Genomic DNA, 18737 nt, shown 5'->3' with positions numbered 1-18737 from the left:
TTTTTCTTTCGAGTGTATAAATCCGTCCATTCCAATTTTGTTTATGATCATTTATATGTCTGCCTCTAAACCAGGGTTGTCAAACTAATTTTAGATTAAGGGCCACATGGAGAAAACTCTACTCTCAAGTGGGTCGGACTGGTAAAATCACGGCACGATAACTTAAAAATGAAGACAACTTCAAATTGTTTTCAAAATAAAACAAGCACATTCTGAAAATGTACAAATCATAATGTTGTTGGGGTTTTTTTACATTTACATGTTGCGGTTAATAATATTCCACCTTTATTTGTCGTTATTTATACTTTCTGAATACATTATGTGATCATGTTCATCAGTCAACTCATTGGTGTTCATTTTTTATCCATCAAGATACAAAAATATCAAAATCAAATTACAAGATGTTATTTATGTAGTTTGCTCATTTTCCTCGACTGGTGCACTAACATATGATTTATTTTTTTTACACGTAGCATATTCTCCCGAAATTGCTATTATGACATCTAGTGGACACATTTAGAACAGCAGTTTCTTTCTTTGAAAAATTTCGGCTCATTTTTATACTTTGCAAACTCATCCCACGGGCTCGGATAAAACCTGTTCGCGGGTCTGTTACGTTTGACACCCCTGCTCTAAAACGTTCAAGATACGCCCAAGTTAGCACTGATGCAGATGAATAAACAGTAGCCTAATGGAACTCTAGAGCGCCATCTGAAACCCTGTAGGTCAACACTGACTCTCCAATTACGTTACCTCTAGGTCACGTAATTGCAACACAACAATAGTTTATCTGTGATTGTTATTTTTTTGACCCACCAAAAAGAAAACTGTTATATTTTTTTCCAAATGTCTTTACCACATAAGTGTTTTACTTTGAAGTAGGACTGGGCGATATATCGATATACTAGATATATCGCGGGTTTGTCTCTATGCGATATAGAAAATGACTATATCGTGATTCTCCAGTATACGTTCTCACACGGTTGTTTTTAGCTGCTGGCATTACACTACAGGTGTTTCTCACTCTTAATTGTCTCTGCTTCTCACGGAGACGTAAAACAAGCGCACTTTCTTACATACGTCACATACCGTCGCGGAACAGAGAGGTAGCACCATGGGTAACGTTAGCTGTGGTGTGAGTAGTAATGCGAGAGAAAGAAGGTGAGAATCTGGTAACAAATGAAGGAAGAATTAATTTCCAAGAAAAACAGCAGGGCGTTCATCGTCTGGCGGTGGTTTGGCTTCAAGCGGGAATATGTTGAACAGACAACCATAATATGTCAAGTGTGGGGCAAAAGCCTTGCTACAAAAAGTAGCAGCACTGCTAATATGTAGCATCAATTGAAAAGTCACCTGCTAGAGAATGAAAAGTGCTTACTCCGCATGTCAAGATCACCATTTGGTGCCACATGCCCACACCATCAAAAGGCCGAGGCAACCATTTCCACATCCACACCGTATGAAAAAATAGTCAACAACAAAAGGAGATAATGTCCGCAGGAACCTACCACATAGCGAAGGACGAACACTATTTGATTTCCTATTTTGCAGCTCATTTTTATTTGACAGTTATTGAAATATCTTGTGTGACATCATGCACAAAAGTGCCCTTTATTTGTTTTAAACTATTGTAGTGGCGTTTTGTACAAAAAGTGCACTTTAATTTAGTGTTGTTTTGATATGTTTTCTTAGTGACATCATGCACAAAAGTGCACTAATAGCTTGTTTTAAAATGTCTCTGACAATCTTGCACTTTCTGTTTGGAAATGACATGAATGTTTGTGCCACTGCTTAATAACTGTTTAATAAATACAGTTTTGGTCCATTGACTTAGTTGTGATTTCTCTCTCTGCATGAAAGTTTAAAATGAGCATTCCGTATTTCTTTGAATTGCCGCCGGGTATATAGTATGAGCCTGCCTAGAATTACTGCCGGGTCAAACTCGTTTTGCAAAATAATTAGCGCATGCTTAGCATTACCGCCGGTTCAGGATTAACGCCGGGTCAAACTTGTTTCGCAAAATATTATTTTTATTAGCGCATGTCTGGATTTTCCGCCGGGTCAGACTCGTTTCGCAAAATAATAGCAAATGCCTCGAATTTCCGCCGAGTCAAATTCGTCACGTCACGAGTGACACTTCACCTGTCATCATTTTCAAAATGGAGGTGTCAGAGTTTGTTGGTGACGAACCCCAAGATGCAGAGAAGGAGGCAGGCATTGGGTAAGAAAACATGATTTCATTAAACACTAAAACAAGAACAAACCAAAAGGGTACCAATAAAAGCCGCGCACAAGGCGGATAACAAAATTGGCTAAGAACAAAAACACTCACCGTGACACGACGGAACTATGGCATGAGCAGAGTGAACAAAAGTAGACTAAGCTACAAGCGACAAGACAGGTAGTGGTTACATCGACACAACAATAATCCAGCATCTGACTGGAAGACAAAACAGGTAAAAATAGGAGTGGGCTGATTGACACCAGGTGTGGCCAGGTGCCAATCAGCCGCAGCTGAGGGGAAACACCGCCCAAGGAGAAAAACTGGAAACATACAAAATAAGAGCGTTGACAAGAAATAAAGACAGGAAACAAAGACACATGCAGAGGAAAAACTAAGACATAGACCAAACTGTCAGAGACAAGCCTGACAGGAGGAGGCTGATTTCAATTATTTGAAATCGCATAAAGGGAAGAAGATTAAGAACTATTCAGTAGGATTTAAGGTCCAAGCTATTGAATATGCTAAAAAGAACAGTAAGCAACTATGTTTTATTAATATACCGTAGCTGTGTGTGTCAAATATGAGTCTTTAAATGACTACCGCCTCCTGGTGGTAGAGGGCGCTAGTGATCCTTCTTGCGACTACTCGGCTGCAGAAGAAGTGACAACAAGCAGCAAGAGTGTGCAGCGATCGCTTAGTTTTTCCTCTCGCTTGCACTTTTAACATGGAGGATTAGATATCTAAAATAAAACAGATTTCTAAACTGGACTTCTAATCGAAGCAGAAGGTAATAAAGGAAAATCTCCATCGAGACAGACAAACTTTTAAAACCGAAGAAAGATAAGGAAGACTTCTATAAACAAGTTATCGTTGCTTTTGATCAGATAGAGCTGCGCATGGACTTCATTTATAAGTAAATGTAAAACCATAATAACGTTTTTTTTAATTAAATGTGCTTTTCATGATGGTATCCTTACGTCACACTCCAATTTATAAGCGCAGGCCTAAATTTACCGCATGCCTTTGGTAAGCGCCGGAGTGAGAAGAGGTTTTAAATTAATTAGCGCCCTGGCGGCAATTCAAGGAAATACGGTATATTAATGCAGTATGAACAAGAATGTTTTAATGTACTGCTGTGATTATATGTATCAAGTGGTCATTCAAGGCTAAGGCAAAATATCGTTATATAAATATCGTGTATCGCGATACGGCCTAAAAATATCGAGATATTAAAAAAAGGCCATATCGCCCAACCCTACTTTGAACCATGATGACACGTGTGTGCTTAACTAGCAGGTGTCTGTATTTATCACAATGTAAGTAGACAGCAGCGCTCATGGGGGTTGGGACCTATACTGCTCCAAGCGGTATTTAGTCCGTGTGGGCGTAAGGCATAGGGTGACTAGAATGGCGGGGGTGGGTATATTGAGCTAAAGCCTCTGACCATTATTCATAAAAGAAAGACGAAGGCATTAGCCCCTTTGTCCTATGTGGGCTAGAGGTCTCAGAGACAACAGATGTAGTTCCAATCCACTACCAGGGATCTCCTTAGGCATCATTTCACCAGTGATTCAAATGGTTAAACACTGATGATACTTTATAATCTCAAGGCTGTGCGTGCGTGTGTGTGCGTGTGTGTGTGTGTGTGTGTGTGGATGTTTGACCTTGATATGTCAGTGCCATCTGGCTCGGCTAATTTACCTGTGCTGCTGTTGGGTTTCTGGTAACAGGTGTGCGTGTGTGTGTGTGTGTGTGTGTGTGGTCAGACCAGGCAGTTTTGTTTTTCATTATCTATTGATTATCTAGTTCAGGAGTAGGGAACCTATGGCTCTAGAGCCAGATGCGGCTCTTTTGATGACTGCACCTGGCTCTCAGATAAATCTTAGCTGACATCAATCAATCAACGTGTACTTATATAGCCCTAAATCACTAGTGTCTCAAAGGGCTGCACAAACCACTACGACGTCCTCGGCAGGCCCACATAAGGGCAAGGAAAACTCACACCCAGTGGGACATCGGTGACAATAATGACCCAGTGGGACGTCGGTGACAATGATGACTATGAGAACCTTGGAGAGGAGGAAAGCAATGGATGTCGAGCGGGTCTAACATGATACTGTGAAAGTTCAATCCATAATGGATCCAACACAGTCGCGAGAGTCCAGTCCAAAGCGGATCCAACACAGCAGCGAGAGTCCCGTTCACAGCGGAGCCAGCAGGAAACCATCCCAAGCGGAGGCGGATCAGCAGCGCAGAGATGTCCCCAGCCGATACACAGGCAAGCAGTACATGGCCACCGGATCGGACCGGACCCCCTCCACAAAGGAGAGTGGGACATAGAAGAAAAAGAAAAGAAACGGCAGATCAACTGGTCTAAAAAGGGAGTCTATTTAAAGGCTAGAGTATACAAATGAGTTTTAAGTTGAGACTTAAATGCTTCTACTGTGGTGGCATCTCAAACTGTTACCGGGAGGGCATTCCAGAGTACTGGAGCCCGAAATGAAAAAGCTCTATAGCCCACAGACTTTTTTTGGGCTTTGGGAATCACTAATAAGCCGGAGTCCTTTGAACGCAGATTTCTTGCCGGGACATATGGTACAATACAATCGGCAAGATAGGATGGAGCTAGACCGCGTAGTATTTTATACGTAAGTAGTAAAACCTTAAAGTCACATCTTAAGTGCACAGGAAGCCAGTGCAGGTGAGCCAGTACAGGCGCTTAACATGATAAGTAATTAATATTTCTGCTGGTAATCACAGTGTTAAAAATAACGTTCAAATTATAAAACATTCTCATGCATTTTAATCCAACCATCCGTTTTCTAACGCACCTGTTCAAGATGTCGCATTAATGGAAAGAAGTAAAGTCTAGCGGCTGCTAGACTTTTGACAAGAACAAGAAAGTTTGATCATATTACGCCTGTACTGGCTCACCTGCACTGGCTTCCTGTGCACTTAAGATGTGACTTTAAGGTTTTACTACTTACGTATAAAATACTACACGGTCTAGCTCCATCCTATCTTGCCGATTGTATTGCACCATATGTCCCGGCAAGAAATCTGCGTTCAAAGGACTCCGGCTTGTTAGTGATTCCTAGAGCTCAAAAAAAGTCTGCGGGCTATAGAGCGTTTTCCGTTCGGGCTCCAGTACTCTGGATGCCCTCCCGGTAACAGTTCGAGATGCCACCTCAGTAGAAGCATTTAAGTCTCATCTTAAAACTCATCTGTATACTCTAGCCTTTAAATAGACCTCCTTTTTAGACCAGTTGATCTGCCGCTTCTTTTCTTTCTCCTATGTCCCCCCCTCCCTTGTGGAGGGGGTCCGGTCCGATGACCATGGATGAAGTACTGACTGTCCAGAGTCGAAACCCAGGATGGACCGCTTGTCGGGACCCAGGATGGACCGCTCGCCTGTATCGGTTGGGGACATCTCTACGCTGCTGATCCGCTTGAGATGGTTTCCTGTGGACGGGACTCTCACTGCTGTCTTGGAGCCACTATGGATTGAACTTTCACAGTATCATGTTAGACCCGCTCGACATCCATATCTTTCGGTCCCCTAGAGGGGGGGGGGGTTGCCCACATCTGAGGTCCTCTCCAAGGTTTCTCATAGTCAGCATTGTCACTGGCGTCCCACTGAATGTGAATTCTCCCTGCCCACTGGGTGTGAGTTTTCCTTGCCCTTTTGTGGGTTCTTCCGAGGATGTTGTAGTCGTAATGATTTGTGCAGTCCTTTGAGACATTTGTGATTTGGGGCTATATAAATAAACATTGATTGATTGATTGATTGATATATTTATTATTGGTTAACTTTTAGAATAACAATGTTATTAAAAAGAATAAGAGACTTATTGTACCTTAAAATGTTGGTCTTACTTAAAAATGCATGCATTTCTTGTATTCAATGTTAAAAAATATTATATGGCTCTCATGGAAATACATTTTGAAATATTTGGCTCTCATGGCTCTCTCAGCCAAAAAGGTTCCCGACCCCTGATATAGTTGATGGTGACAGCATGAATGATTATACATTTTAGAAAATAAAAAGGTAAATTGTTAAAAAAAAATGCCAATCTCTTTGCTAAAAGAGATTGGCATTTTTCATCTGTATTTAGTTTCCTTTAGTTTTGTGGTTCTCAAATGGGGATACGCGTACCCCAGGGGGTACTTGAAGGTGAGATTTTTTTTTAAATATTCTAAAAATAGCAACAATTCAAAAATCCTTTATAAATATATTTATTGAATAATACTTCAACAAAATATGAATGTAACTTCATAAACTGTAAAAAGAAATGCAACAATGCTATATTCAGTGTTGACAGCTAGATTTTTTTGTGGACATGTTACATAAATATTGATATTAAAATTTAGTTAAATGTTTAGAATTAAGTTGATGAATCCAGATGGATCTCTGTTAAAATCTCCAAAGAGGGCACTTTAAGTTGATGATTACTTCTATGTGTAGAAATATTTATTTATTATTGAATCACTTGTCTGTTTTTCAACAAGTTTTTAGTTATTTTTATATATTTTTTTCCAAATAGTTCAAGAAAGACCAAATGACAAATGAGCAATATTTTGCACTTATTAAATGTAATAAATCAGAAACTGATGACATAGAGCTGTATTTTACTTCTTTATCTCTTTTATCCAACCAAAAATGCTCTGCTCTGATTAGGGGGTACTTGAATTAAAAAAAAACATTTCACAGGGGGTACATCACTGAAAAAAGGTTAAAAACCACTGCTTTAGTTGCTCCATCCTGACACTCTTATGCTACATTTGCACTGCATAGTAGAATGTTTTTTTTTTTTGTGTACCGTATTTTCCGGACTATAAGCTAGGCTGACCATATTCTGAAATCCCCAAAAGAGGACACATATACGCGTGCCAAGGCGGGCAGCATGCCAAGGCCGGGACTAGGTGAAAATTTGACAATGATACTTGAACTTGGTTTATAAATAATATATTCATTTAAATATAGCATTTTTATCCTCTGTTGACAGCAGTGTTGGCGCGAGGAATTTTTAAAAATTGGGTCCCATGTGCCCCATCAAGTCATTTAAATGGGGTCCCACTTTTTTGTAAGCATTTTGAAATCAAATGATAAAACGTATGCATTGTCCTGTTATATCTCACATTATATACCGTATTTTTCGGACTATAAGTCGCAGTTTTTTTTCATAGTTTGGCCGGGGGTGCGACTTATACTCAGGAGCGATTTATGTGTGAAATTATTAACACATTACCGTAAAATATCAAATAATATTATTTATCTCATTCACGTAAGAGACTAGACGTATAAGATTTCATGGGATTTATCGATTAGGAGTGACAGATTGTTTGGTAAAGATATAGCATGTTCTATATGTTATAGTTATTTGAATGACTCTTACCATAATATGTTACGTTAACATACAAGGCACCTTCTCAGTTGTTATTTATGCCTCACTATTCTTTATTTATTTTAATTTGCCTTTCAAATGTCTATTCTTGGTGTTGGGTTTTATCAAATCAATTTCCCCCAAAAATGCGACTTATACTCCAGTGCGACTTATACATGTTTCTTTCCTTCTTTATTATGCATTTTCGGCAGGTGCGACTTATACTCCGGAGCGACTTATACTCCGAAAAATACGGTGCTGTGTTTTGGAAAAAGGCTGTCATAAACGTTACTTAATCCATTAAAAGAAATGATGTAAAAAGAAGACACATTTGTATGCATATGGAAATGTATTCAGTTATTCACTTTCTTCTTTCCTTCACAGATCTAAACTTGACCACTGCTGGTAGTTTTTTTCTATTTTTTTTTATTTGATAAGTTGTAGGTGTATTTATTTCAGTATAAAAGTGTAAAAAGTGTTTTGTTTCGGTCATGAAATGATGGTAATGGTGTGCCAGGGCATACATACATTTTATATTTAACGCTTAAATCTCGGGAGTATACATCAACTTTAGATCTATTCCTCATTTAAAAATGTTTTAGTTTTTTGGTTGTTTTTTTGGTGGTTGTTTTCCGCCCTTTTTTTGTCAAACAACCCTATGTTTTTTATGGCAAACACACAAAATATGCAATTGTAGCATCCCGGAAGAGTCAGTGTTGCAAGGGGTTCTGGGTATTTGTTCTGTTGTCTTTATGTTGTGTTACGGTGCTGATGTTCTTCCGAAATGTGTTTGTCATTCTTGTTTGGTGTGGGTTCACAGTCTGGCACATATTTGGAACAGTGTTAAAGTTTTTTATATGGCCACCTTCAGTGTGACCTGTATGGTTGTTGACTAAGTATGCCTTCATTGCCAATCAATCCACTACCTTGCTCTCTGCCTAGTCCTCGCGAATGATGCGTGTCCACACCGTCACAATTTGTTTTGTTATAAAAATAAACATAGAAATACACGCAATCTTGAAGCAAAATGCCGGACATTAGAGGCATTTAAGAAACCCCGCCCGGACACTCCGTACAGTCCCGCAAAAGAGGACGTATGGTCAGTTTACTATAAGCCACTACTGTTTTGCCCGAGCATTGAACTCTCATGATCCGTTGCCCGTATCATGTTTTGTTTCGTGTTTGACTCCCTTAGTTCTATTTTGAGCACCCCTGGGTTTGTGTTGTGGTTACCATGACTGCAGACTAGTTTCACCTGCCTCTGATTAATGTTCGGGACGCTCCCCTGCTTTTGGGCACTAATCAGAGAGCTACTTATTTCCTGCTTTTCGCCACAATCAGTTTGGCTGTCTTGTTTGCTTTACGCAACAGTTATGTTTGATGAATTCTTATCTCTATTACTCTTGATTCCGGTTTATATGCTAAGCTATTGCTTGCTAGTTCCTTTGCTCCCCGTGCAATCGGCACGCGTCTCTTTGTTCGTATCCGGTATTTTTGTATGTTATATGATCTATGAGGAATAAATCATATTCTTACCTGCACGCTTTCCGGAGTTCCGTCTGCATTTTGAGAAAACCATCCGCGCATTACCACCTGACCCAGACGTCTATGGATTTTTCTAAGATAAAACTAAATTATGGAATGGATTAAGCAAAGATCGTACCAAAATGATCCACTTTAAGAAACTGTTCACACTTAAACTGTCTACACAGCACAAGGAAGAAGACTCCTGATAAACATCTTGAACTTTATTAAAAAAGGAGAACATCTTATATATGGGGCGGCATAGCTCGGTTGGCAGAGCGGCCGTGCCCGCAACTTAAGGGTTGCAGGTTCGATTCCCGCTTGCGCCATCCTAGTCACTGCCGTTGTGTCCTTGGGCAAGACACTTTACCCACCTGTTCCCAGTGCTACACTGCTTTAAATGTAACATAGATATTGGGTTTCACTATGTAAAGCGCTTTGAGTCACTAGAGAAAAGCGCTATATGAATATAATTCACTTCACTTATTTATATCAAAGAATGTATAAAGACATATTACCTCTTTGTTTTGTTTGATCAGCTGTTTTACCACCATGTTACATGCACCCTTTGGAAACAATTAAGGCACGAAAATAAATATTTACAAAGTTTATGTAAATATCTTATTTCACAACGTACTAGACGGTATATATCTGCGGCTTATATTGCGGTGCAGCTAATACATGAAAAATGTTTTTTCTCTTCTAAAATTTAGTGGTTGCGGTAGAACTGGGCGATATATCGATATACGATATATATGGCGGGTTTGTCTCTGTGCGATATAGAAAATGACTATCGTAATATTCGAGTAAACGTTCTCACGCAGTTGTTTTTAGCTGCGGGCATTACACTACAGGTTCTCCTTGCTCTTTCCTGTGTGTCCTTCTCACAGACAAGCAGGCGCACATTCTTACAAACGTCACATATTGTTACGTCATACGTACACGCCCTCGCCCATCAGAGAGGTAGCGGCGTGGCTAACGTTAGCTGTGATGCTAGCGGGTTGTTGCGAGAGAAAGAAGGTGCGAATCTGGTAACAAATGAAGGAAGAATTAATTCCCAAGAAAAACAGCACGGGGCCCATCGTCTGGCGGTGGTTCGGCTTCAAGCAGGAATATGTCGAATAGACAACTTTAATTTGTCATGTGTGGGGCACAAGTGTTGCTACCAAAAATAGCATTACTGCTAATATGTAGCATCATTTGAAAAGTCACCTGCTAATAACTTTAATAAATACAGTTTTGGTAAATTGACTTAGTTGTGATTTCCTTCTCTGCATGAAAGTTTAAAAGTAGCATACAGTGGGGCAAAAAAGTATTTAGTCAGCCACCGATTGTGCAAGTTCTCCCACTTAAAATGATGACAGAGGTCTGTAATTTTCATCATAGGTACACTTCAACTGTGAGAGACAGAATGTGAAAAAAAAATCCACGAATTCACATTGTAGGAATTTTAAAGAATTTATTTGTAAATGATGGGGGAAAATAAGTATTTGGTCAACCATTCAAAGCTCTCACTGATGGAAGGAGGTTTTGGCTCAAAATCTCACGATACATGGCCCCATTCATTCTTTCCTTAACACGGATCCATCGTCCTGTCCCCTTAGCAGAAAAACAGCCCCAAAGCATGATGTTTCCACCCCTGTGATTCACAGTAGGAATGGTGTTCCTGGGATGCAACTCAGTATTCTTCTTTCTCCAAACATGACGAGTTGAATTTATACCAAAAAGTTCTATTTTGGTTTCATCTGACCACATGACATTCTCCCAATCCTCTGCTGTATCATCCATGTATCCATTTCGGTATAAACTCAACTCGTCGTGTTTGGAGGAAGAAGAATACTGAGTTGCACCCCAAGAACACCATACCTACTGTGAAGCATGGGGGTGGAAACATCATGCTTTGGGGCTGTTTTTCTGCTAAGGGGACAGGACGATTGATCCGTGTTAAGGAAAGAATGAATGGGGCCATGTATCGTGAGATTTTGAGCCAAAACCTCCTTCCATCAGTGAGAGCTTTGAATGGTTGACCACCATAATTTACAAATAAATAATTAAAAATCCCTACAATGTGAATTCCTGGATTTTTTTTCACATTCTGTCTCTCACAGTTGAAGTGTACCTATGATGAAAATTACAGACCTCTGTCATCATTTTAAGTGGGAGAACTTGCACAATCGGTGGCTGACTAAATACTTTTTTGCCCCACTGTATGCTACTTTTAAACTTTCATGCAGAGAAGGAAATCACAACTAAGTCAATTTACCAAAACTGTATTTATTAAAGTTATTGGCAGGTGACTTTTCAAATGATGCTACATATTAGCAGTAATGCTATTTTTGGTAGCAACACTTGTGCCCCACACATGACAAATTAAAGTTGTCTATTCGACATATTCCTGCTTGAAGCCGAACCACCGCCAGACGATGAGCCCCGTGCTGTTTTTCATTTACAAATAAATTCTTTAAAATTCCTACAATGTGAATTCCTGGATTTTTATTCACATTCTGTCTCTCACAGTTGAAGTGTACCTATGATGAAAATGACAGACCTCTGTCATCATTTTAAGTGGGAGAACTTGCATAATCGGTGGCTGACTAAATACTTTTTTGCCCCATTGTATATTAGTGCAGTATGAACAAGAATGTTTTAATGTAGACACAGAATCACCATACTGCTGTGATTATATGTATCCAGTCTTCATTCAAGGCTAAGGCAAAATACCTAGAAATATATCGTGATATTAAAAAAAAGGCAATATCGCCCAGCCCTAGGTTGCGGCTTATATACAGTTGTAGCTCTTAGATAGTCGTTCACATTGCAAAAAAGTTGCGATGTCAAAAGGGAGCACGATGTGACCCGCATGCAGACATGATGTCATGACGTCACACATGCTGCAGTGTTTATAGAAACAAACACGGCTCCAATTCTATTAGGTCTCAGCTCCTATCTCAAAACTGTCTTAAATTGAGCTACCAATGTACACTTGCCTAATCCAGAATAATACACTAGATATCATAATGTCCTGTACAGTCATTTAGCTTGAAGAAAAACAGATCACTACATGCCTGCATCACCAGTGGCACTCCTGTACTTAGTGCCATAAGGAATCCCGAGTATGGGAGGTGGCCACTCCTGTCTTCTCTATGCTGTTGCCAGGCAGGTTCCATTCAGACAAATTGGTCAGCTCTGTTGTCGTAAAGCCTATTATGGTCTAGCTGATTATGTTGACCATAATGCCGTGACAATGGAGACATGGGCCTGTGAAGCTTTGCCTCCTTTAGTAAATAAACCTAATTGAGTAATGGGATCTCTTAAGTGTTGCTCCTGTTAATACAAGCACATGGATTTGTTAATGAAGTGCTGGTAAACTAATCCTGTTTGTTAGAAATTTGGAAGGATAACGCTGTTGTATATATAGTGTGTCTGTTGAGTGTTTGCCTGGGGGAAACAAATATTTGCTTGAGATTTAGTATAAAGTGGGACTTTATGAAAACATTTCACACTAAACATTCTTTACTGTAAAGGGATGGTTTTTCAAATTCCCAATTGCAAACCCCGTTTCCATAAGAGTTGGGAAATTGTGTTAGATGGAAATATAAACAGAATACAATGATTTGCAAATCATTTTCAACCCATATTCAGTTGAATATGCTACAAAGACAACATATTTGATGTTCAAACTGATAAACATTTTTTTGTTGTTGCAAATAATCATTAACTTTAGAATTTGATGCTAGCAACACGTGACAAAGTAGTTGGGAAAGGTGGCAATAAATACTGATAAAGTTGAGGAATGCTCATCAAACACTTATTTGGAACATCCCACATGTGTAAAGGCTAATTGGGAACAGGTGGGTGCCATGATTGGGTATAAAAACAGCTTCCCAAAAAATGTTCAGTCTTTCACAGGAAAGGATGGGGTGAGGTACACCCCTTTGTCCACAACTACGTGAGTAAATAGTCAAACAGTTTAAGAACAACGTTTCTCAAAGTGCAATTTCCAGAAATTTAGGGATTTCAACATCTGCGGTCCATAATATCATCAAAAGGTTCAGAGAATCTGGAGAAATCACTCCACATAAGCGGCATGGCCGGAAACCAACATTGAATGATCGTGACCTTCGATCCCTCAGACGGCACTGTATCAAAAACTGACATCGATCTCTAAAGGATATCACCACATGGGCTCAGGAACACTTCAGAAAACCACTGTCACTAAATACAAATTGTCGCCACATCTGTAAGTGCAAGTTAAAGCTTTACTATGCAAAGCGAAAGCCATTTATCAATCAAATCCAGAAACGCCGCCGACTTCTCTGGGCCCGAGATCATCTAAGATGGACTGATGCAAAGTAGAAAAGTGTTCTTTTTGAAGTTCAAAAGCCAGCATCTGTGATGGTATGGGGGTGCATTAGTTAGTGCCCAAGGCATGGGTAACTTACACATCTGTGAAGGCACCATTATTGCTGAAAGGTACATTCAGGTTTCGGAAAAACATCTGCTGCCATCTAAGCGCCGTCTTTTTTATGGACGCCCCTGCTTATTTCAGTAAGACAATGCCAAGTCACATTCATCACGTGTTACGACAGCGTGGCTTCGTAAAAAAAGAGTGCAAGTACTTTTCTGGCCCGCCTGCAGTCCAGACCTGTCTCCCATCAAAAATGTGTGGCGCATTATGAAGCGTAAAATACGACAGCGGAGATCCCTGACTGCTGAATGACTGAAGCTCTACATAAAACAAGAATGGGAAAAAATTCCACTTTCAAAGCTTCAACAATTAGTTTCCTCAGTTCCTAAACATTTATTGAGTGTTGTTAAAATAAAAGGTGATGTAACACCGTGGTGAACATGCCCTTTCCCAACTACTTTGGCATGTGTTGCAGCCATTAAATTCTAAGTTAAATATCATTTGCACAAAAAAATATATAGTTATAAGTTTGATCATCAAATATCTTGTCCATGTAGTGCATTCAACTGAATATGGGTTGAAAATGATTTGCAAATCATTGCATTCCGTTTATATATACCCCTAACAGAATTTCCCAACTCATATGGAAACGGGGTTTGTACTTCCCAGATCCGAGTTATTAGATTCCAATTACCTACAGCTTCATTTTAAATTTGTATTACACATCAGACAATTTGTGCCAACTACCTGACATTCTATGTAGTATTTGAAGTCCTAATCTCATCGTGAACTATTGAGTCTGAGTTAGATTCGTGGAAGGTTTTAAAAATGTTACTTCTGTAACAACTGTTTTCTGCTAAAAAACTTTTTGTCCTGAATTCCAGACACTGAAGTTCTTGCATTAAAAATCATGGATGTGCATCTCTTCATTGTGGTTCACAGTAATGCCTTGTTTGGTTTAATGATGTTCGAGAAGTTAATGATCAAGTCTGTATGATGAAAGCTCTCCAAGGAATGTTATCCATTTTCCAAGTGGTTCACAGCAGTGTTTTGTGCTTGCGTCGTAATGAGCTAACTTGCAGTTCCAAAACTGTTGATGCTGCATATAACTCACAAGGAAACAGGGAAAGTAATTGTTCTCTTTGGTACCTAATTATATGTTATGATTTACTGATTTACACATTATATGCTTGCCTATCCATTCAATGTGTAATTGAAGCAAAATCACCACATTGTGCTTGACACAATGTTCTATAATGACATGCATTTGTCTTTTCTTTTTCAGATTATTCTGCTACATAATCCTTCTCTTCATCTGGCTTCAGCTTCCAGTACTTACACTCAACTCAGGATCCAGGAAAAGATCTGGTTGATGACTGTTAGGTCCCCTTTCCCGAAGTCATCTGCCCCTTAAACCGTCCTTCCGCAGCATGGCTGGATGGAGGTTAGGTTGCTTTGGTCCAGGCCAGATGTTGGCTGTACTGATTGTGGTATCAACAAGGATATCCTTTATCCAAAGCAATGATTGCCCCCAGCTTTGTGTGTGTGAGATCCGGCCTTGGTTCACCCCACAATCAACATACAGAGAAGCTATCACTGTAGACTGCAATGACCTGCATTTGACACGCATCCCAGGGAACCTCTCGAGTGATACTCAAGTTCTTCTTCTGCAAAGTAACTACATCGGAAGGACCAGCGAGGAACTGGAGCAGCTTTTCAATTTAACTGAGCTTGACCTATCCCAGAATAATTTTAGTAGCATTCAAGATGTTGGCCTCATCAATATGTCCCAGCTCACCACACTGCATTTAGAAGAGAATCAGATCACAGAAATGCCTGATTACTGTCTGCAAGACCTCAACAATCTACAAGAACTCTATATTAACCACAATCAGATTAATACTATTTCTGCAAAAGCTTTCTCTGGACTCCACAATTTGCTGAGGCTTCACCTAAACTCCAACAAGCTTCAGACCATCAACAGCCAGTGGTTTAAAACAACGCCCAATCTAGAGATCCTCATGATTGGGGAAAATCCTATTAGTGGAATTACAGATTTTAACTTCAAGCCCCTGGGTAATCTAAGAAGCCTGGTCCTGGCTGGGATGGATTTGACAGAAATTCCTGGAAATGCCTTTGTGGGACTAGACAACCTTGAAAGCCTCTCTTTCTATGATAATAAGCTGGTTAGAATTCCTCAAAAAGCCCTTCAACAACTACCTAACCTCAAGTTCTTGGATTTAAACAAGAACCCAGTGCACAAGATTCAGGAAGGAGATTTCAAGAACATGCTAAGGCTAAAAGAGCTGGGTATAAACAACATGGGTGAACTGGTTTCTATGGACCGCTACGCTCTGGATAATCTTCCTGAGCTCACTAAACTGGAGGCGACAAACAATCCCAAGTTTTCCTTTATCAACAGTCACGCCTTCCATGATGTCCCAGCCTTGGAAAGTTTAATGCTGAACAATAATGCCCTGAATGCCCTCTATCAGACCACTGTGGCTTCTCTCCCCAACTTGCGTGAGATCAGCATCCACAGCAACCCTTTTCGTTGTGATTGCGTGATTCAGTGGATGGCCATCAACAAGACTACAGTTCGTCTCATGGAGCCTTTATCCATGTTTTGTGCCATGCCAACAGAGGTGAGGGGTAGGCATGTGCAGGATGTTCTGCAGAAGAACTTTGCAAACCAGTGCTTGCCAATGATCAGCCATGATACCTTTCCCAGTCACTTCAACATAGACATTGGTACGACTATAGACTTGGATTGCAGAGCCATGTCCCAGCCTGGACCAGAAATCTATTGGGTGACACCGACAGGGAACAAGGTCATGATCGGCACGCAATCTGATAGGTACAGCCTCAGCAGTGAAGGTACCTTAAGGATTTCTCATATTCAAGTTGAGGACTCCGGCAGGTACACCTGCGTGGCTCAGAATTCAGAAGGCGCCGACACGAGAGTGACAGCCATACGGGTGAACGGCACTCTGTTGGACAGCACTCAGCTTATGAAAATTTATGTCAAACAGGCAGAGTCCCACTCAATTCTCGTCTCCTGGAAGGTAAACTCGAATGTGATGACCTCCAACCTTAAGTGGTCATCTGCCACCATGAAAATAGACAACCCACATATCACATATACCGCTAAAGTACCTGTGGATGTACACGAGTACAACCTGACACATTTGCAACCGGCAACAGAGTACGAGGTTTGCCTCACCGTCTCTAATATCCACCAACAAACCCAGAAATCGTGCGTGAACGTGACGACAAAACCAACCACCTTTGCTGTCGAGGTATCCGACCAAGTGACCAACAACGCTCTGGCGGCAGTCATGGGGACGATGTTCACGATCATCAGCCTGGCGTCTTTGTGCGTGTACATTGCCAAAAGGTGGAAAAGGAAAAACTACCATCATTCCCTAAAAAAGTACATGCAGAAAACCTCCTCAATACCCCTAAACGAACTGTACCCTCCGCTTATCAACCTGTGGGAAGCGGACAATGAGAAAGAGAAAGAAGGCTCTTCTGAGAGCAAACCCAGCCAGGTGGACACCACACGCAGCTACTATATGTGGTGAGAGCGACCACTCCTTTTGCCGACAGACATTGGTCAAAGCACATAGGGTATATGTGCATGTAAAAGTAAACTACCTTATCTTTTTTCGTACTTGATTTGTTTTCTAAAACAGTTCTGTTCCTTAGTTCTACACATTGCCTTTTGAAACCATGTCTTTTAATGACGGGCACTGGCAGCTTTCTTTGTCTTACTGAATAAAGTAGACACTCTGTTTTATTTTTAGTCCAGGTTATGAGAACACAGCATGAGTATTGTCACAGTTTCAGTAGACATGTGCTAATTCACACACTTTCTAACTCGTTTTCCCTAGCAGGAGTGTTAGGAAGCTATCTTTCTCTTGTAAAGCAGTTTCACTGTTGTGCACTGAAATATATACACTGACTTGTCCAACAATGCAAATGTAAGCTGAGAAAGTATGTCTAGACTTTATATACTATCGAACAACGTTAGGGGTTTTCATGTAATGTTGTATCAACGATTTCCTTTACTTTTTTTGTACATTGATAATCATGTTTGATTTAGACTTTGCAAAGCAACTACTGTAAACCAGCAATAGAAACATGAATGTTCCAAATTAGGTGAATTGATGTAATCTAAGGCTTTCTACATTTCTTTGATATTTCTTACCCTTGCTAGAATGTTTACAATCACTTGCTTCTTGTGGTTTACACACAAATATGTTGTTTATTGAGGAGCAAATTAAATAAAATCTTTCAGCTTATTTTTAAAACCCTGATTTCAACATGACTTTTTGTTCCGAATGCACCACACTGCTGATTGGTTATAACGTTATGGGATTTATGGTTGGACGAGCGCACACGTTTTACATTTATTCATGTTGAAGTGATAGCTAGGTGTTAAAAAAAACAACCCAAATGTTGATTGAGACTTGAAAACTTGAGCTTCTACACTATGTCAGCCTCTGCACAGCAATTATCAAAGAATAATCAAAATGTGAGTCCAGGCAGAGGCAGAGTTTGCCACAGGATATTCAAAGGCCTACTGAAATGAGATTTTCTTATTTAAACGGGGATAGCAGGTCCATTCTATGTGTCATACTTGATCATTTCGGGATATTGCCATATTTTTGCTGAAAGGATTTAGAAGAGAACATCGACGATAAAGTTCTCAATTTTTGGTCACAATAAACAAGCCTTGCCTTTATCGGAAGTAGCAGACGATGTGCGCGTGATGTCACGGGTTGTAGGGCTCCTCACATCCTCACATTGTTTACAATCATAGCCAGCAGCAGCTAGAGCCATTCGGACCAAGAAAGCGACAATTTCCCCATTAATTTGAGCGAAGATGAAAGATTTGTGGATGAGGAAATTTAGAGTGAAGGACTTGAAGGAAAAAAGGCGATTGTTCAGATGTTTTTAGACACATTTTCTAGGATAATACTGGAAAATCCCTTATCTGCCTATTGTGTTGCTAGAGTTTTAGTGAGTTAAATAGTACCTGAAAGTCGGAGGGGTGTGGCCACGGGTGTGTTGACGCCAGAGTCTCTGAGGGAAGTCACGCAGCTGCAGCAGGACCGAAGCTCCGCTGATCTCCGGTAAGAGCCGACTTATTACCACAATTTTCTCACCGAAAACTGCCGGTTGACATGTAGTC

The 18737-nt window shown here is 40.2% G+C and overlaps 1 protein-coding gene across 1 annotated transcript in view; it reads left to right on the top strand.

The window, feature by feature from the left end:
* Positions 1 to 17853, top strand: part of lrrn1 (leucine rich repeat neuronal 1) — a 29930-nt gene extending 12077 nt beyond the window's left edge. Inside the window, exon 2 of the mRNA XM_061874775.1 lies at positions 14826 to 17853. Within this exon, the coding sequence (XP_061730759.1) occupies positions 14971 to 17124 (2154 nt within the window). The 5' untranslated portion in view covers positions 14826 to 14970 and the 3' untranslated portion in view covers positions 17125 to 17853. The remainder of the gene's footprint in view (positions 1 to 14825) is intronic.
* The last annotated feature ends 884 nt before the right edge of the window (positions 17854 to 18737 follow it).

The sequence above is a fragment of the Nerophis ophidion genome, linkage group LG16 (assembly GCF_033978795.1).
Source record: "Nerophis ophidion isolate RoL-2023_Sa linkage group LG16, RoL_Noph_v1.0, whole genome shotgun sequence".
NCBI lineage: Eukaryota > Metazoa > Chordata > Actinopteri > Syngnathiformes > Syngnathidae > Nerophis > Nerophis ophidion.
The sequence above is the reverse complement of the archived record's forward strand: the minus strand, read 5'-3'. Positions and strand labels throughout refer to the sequence as shown.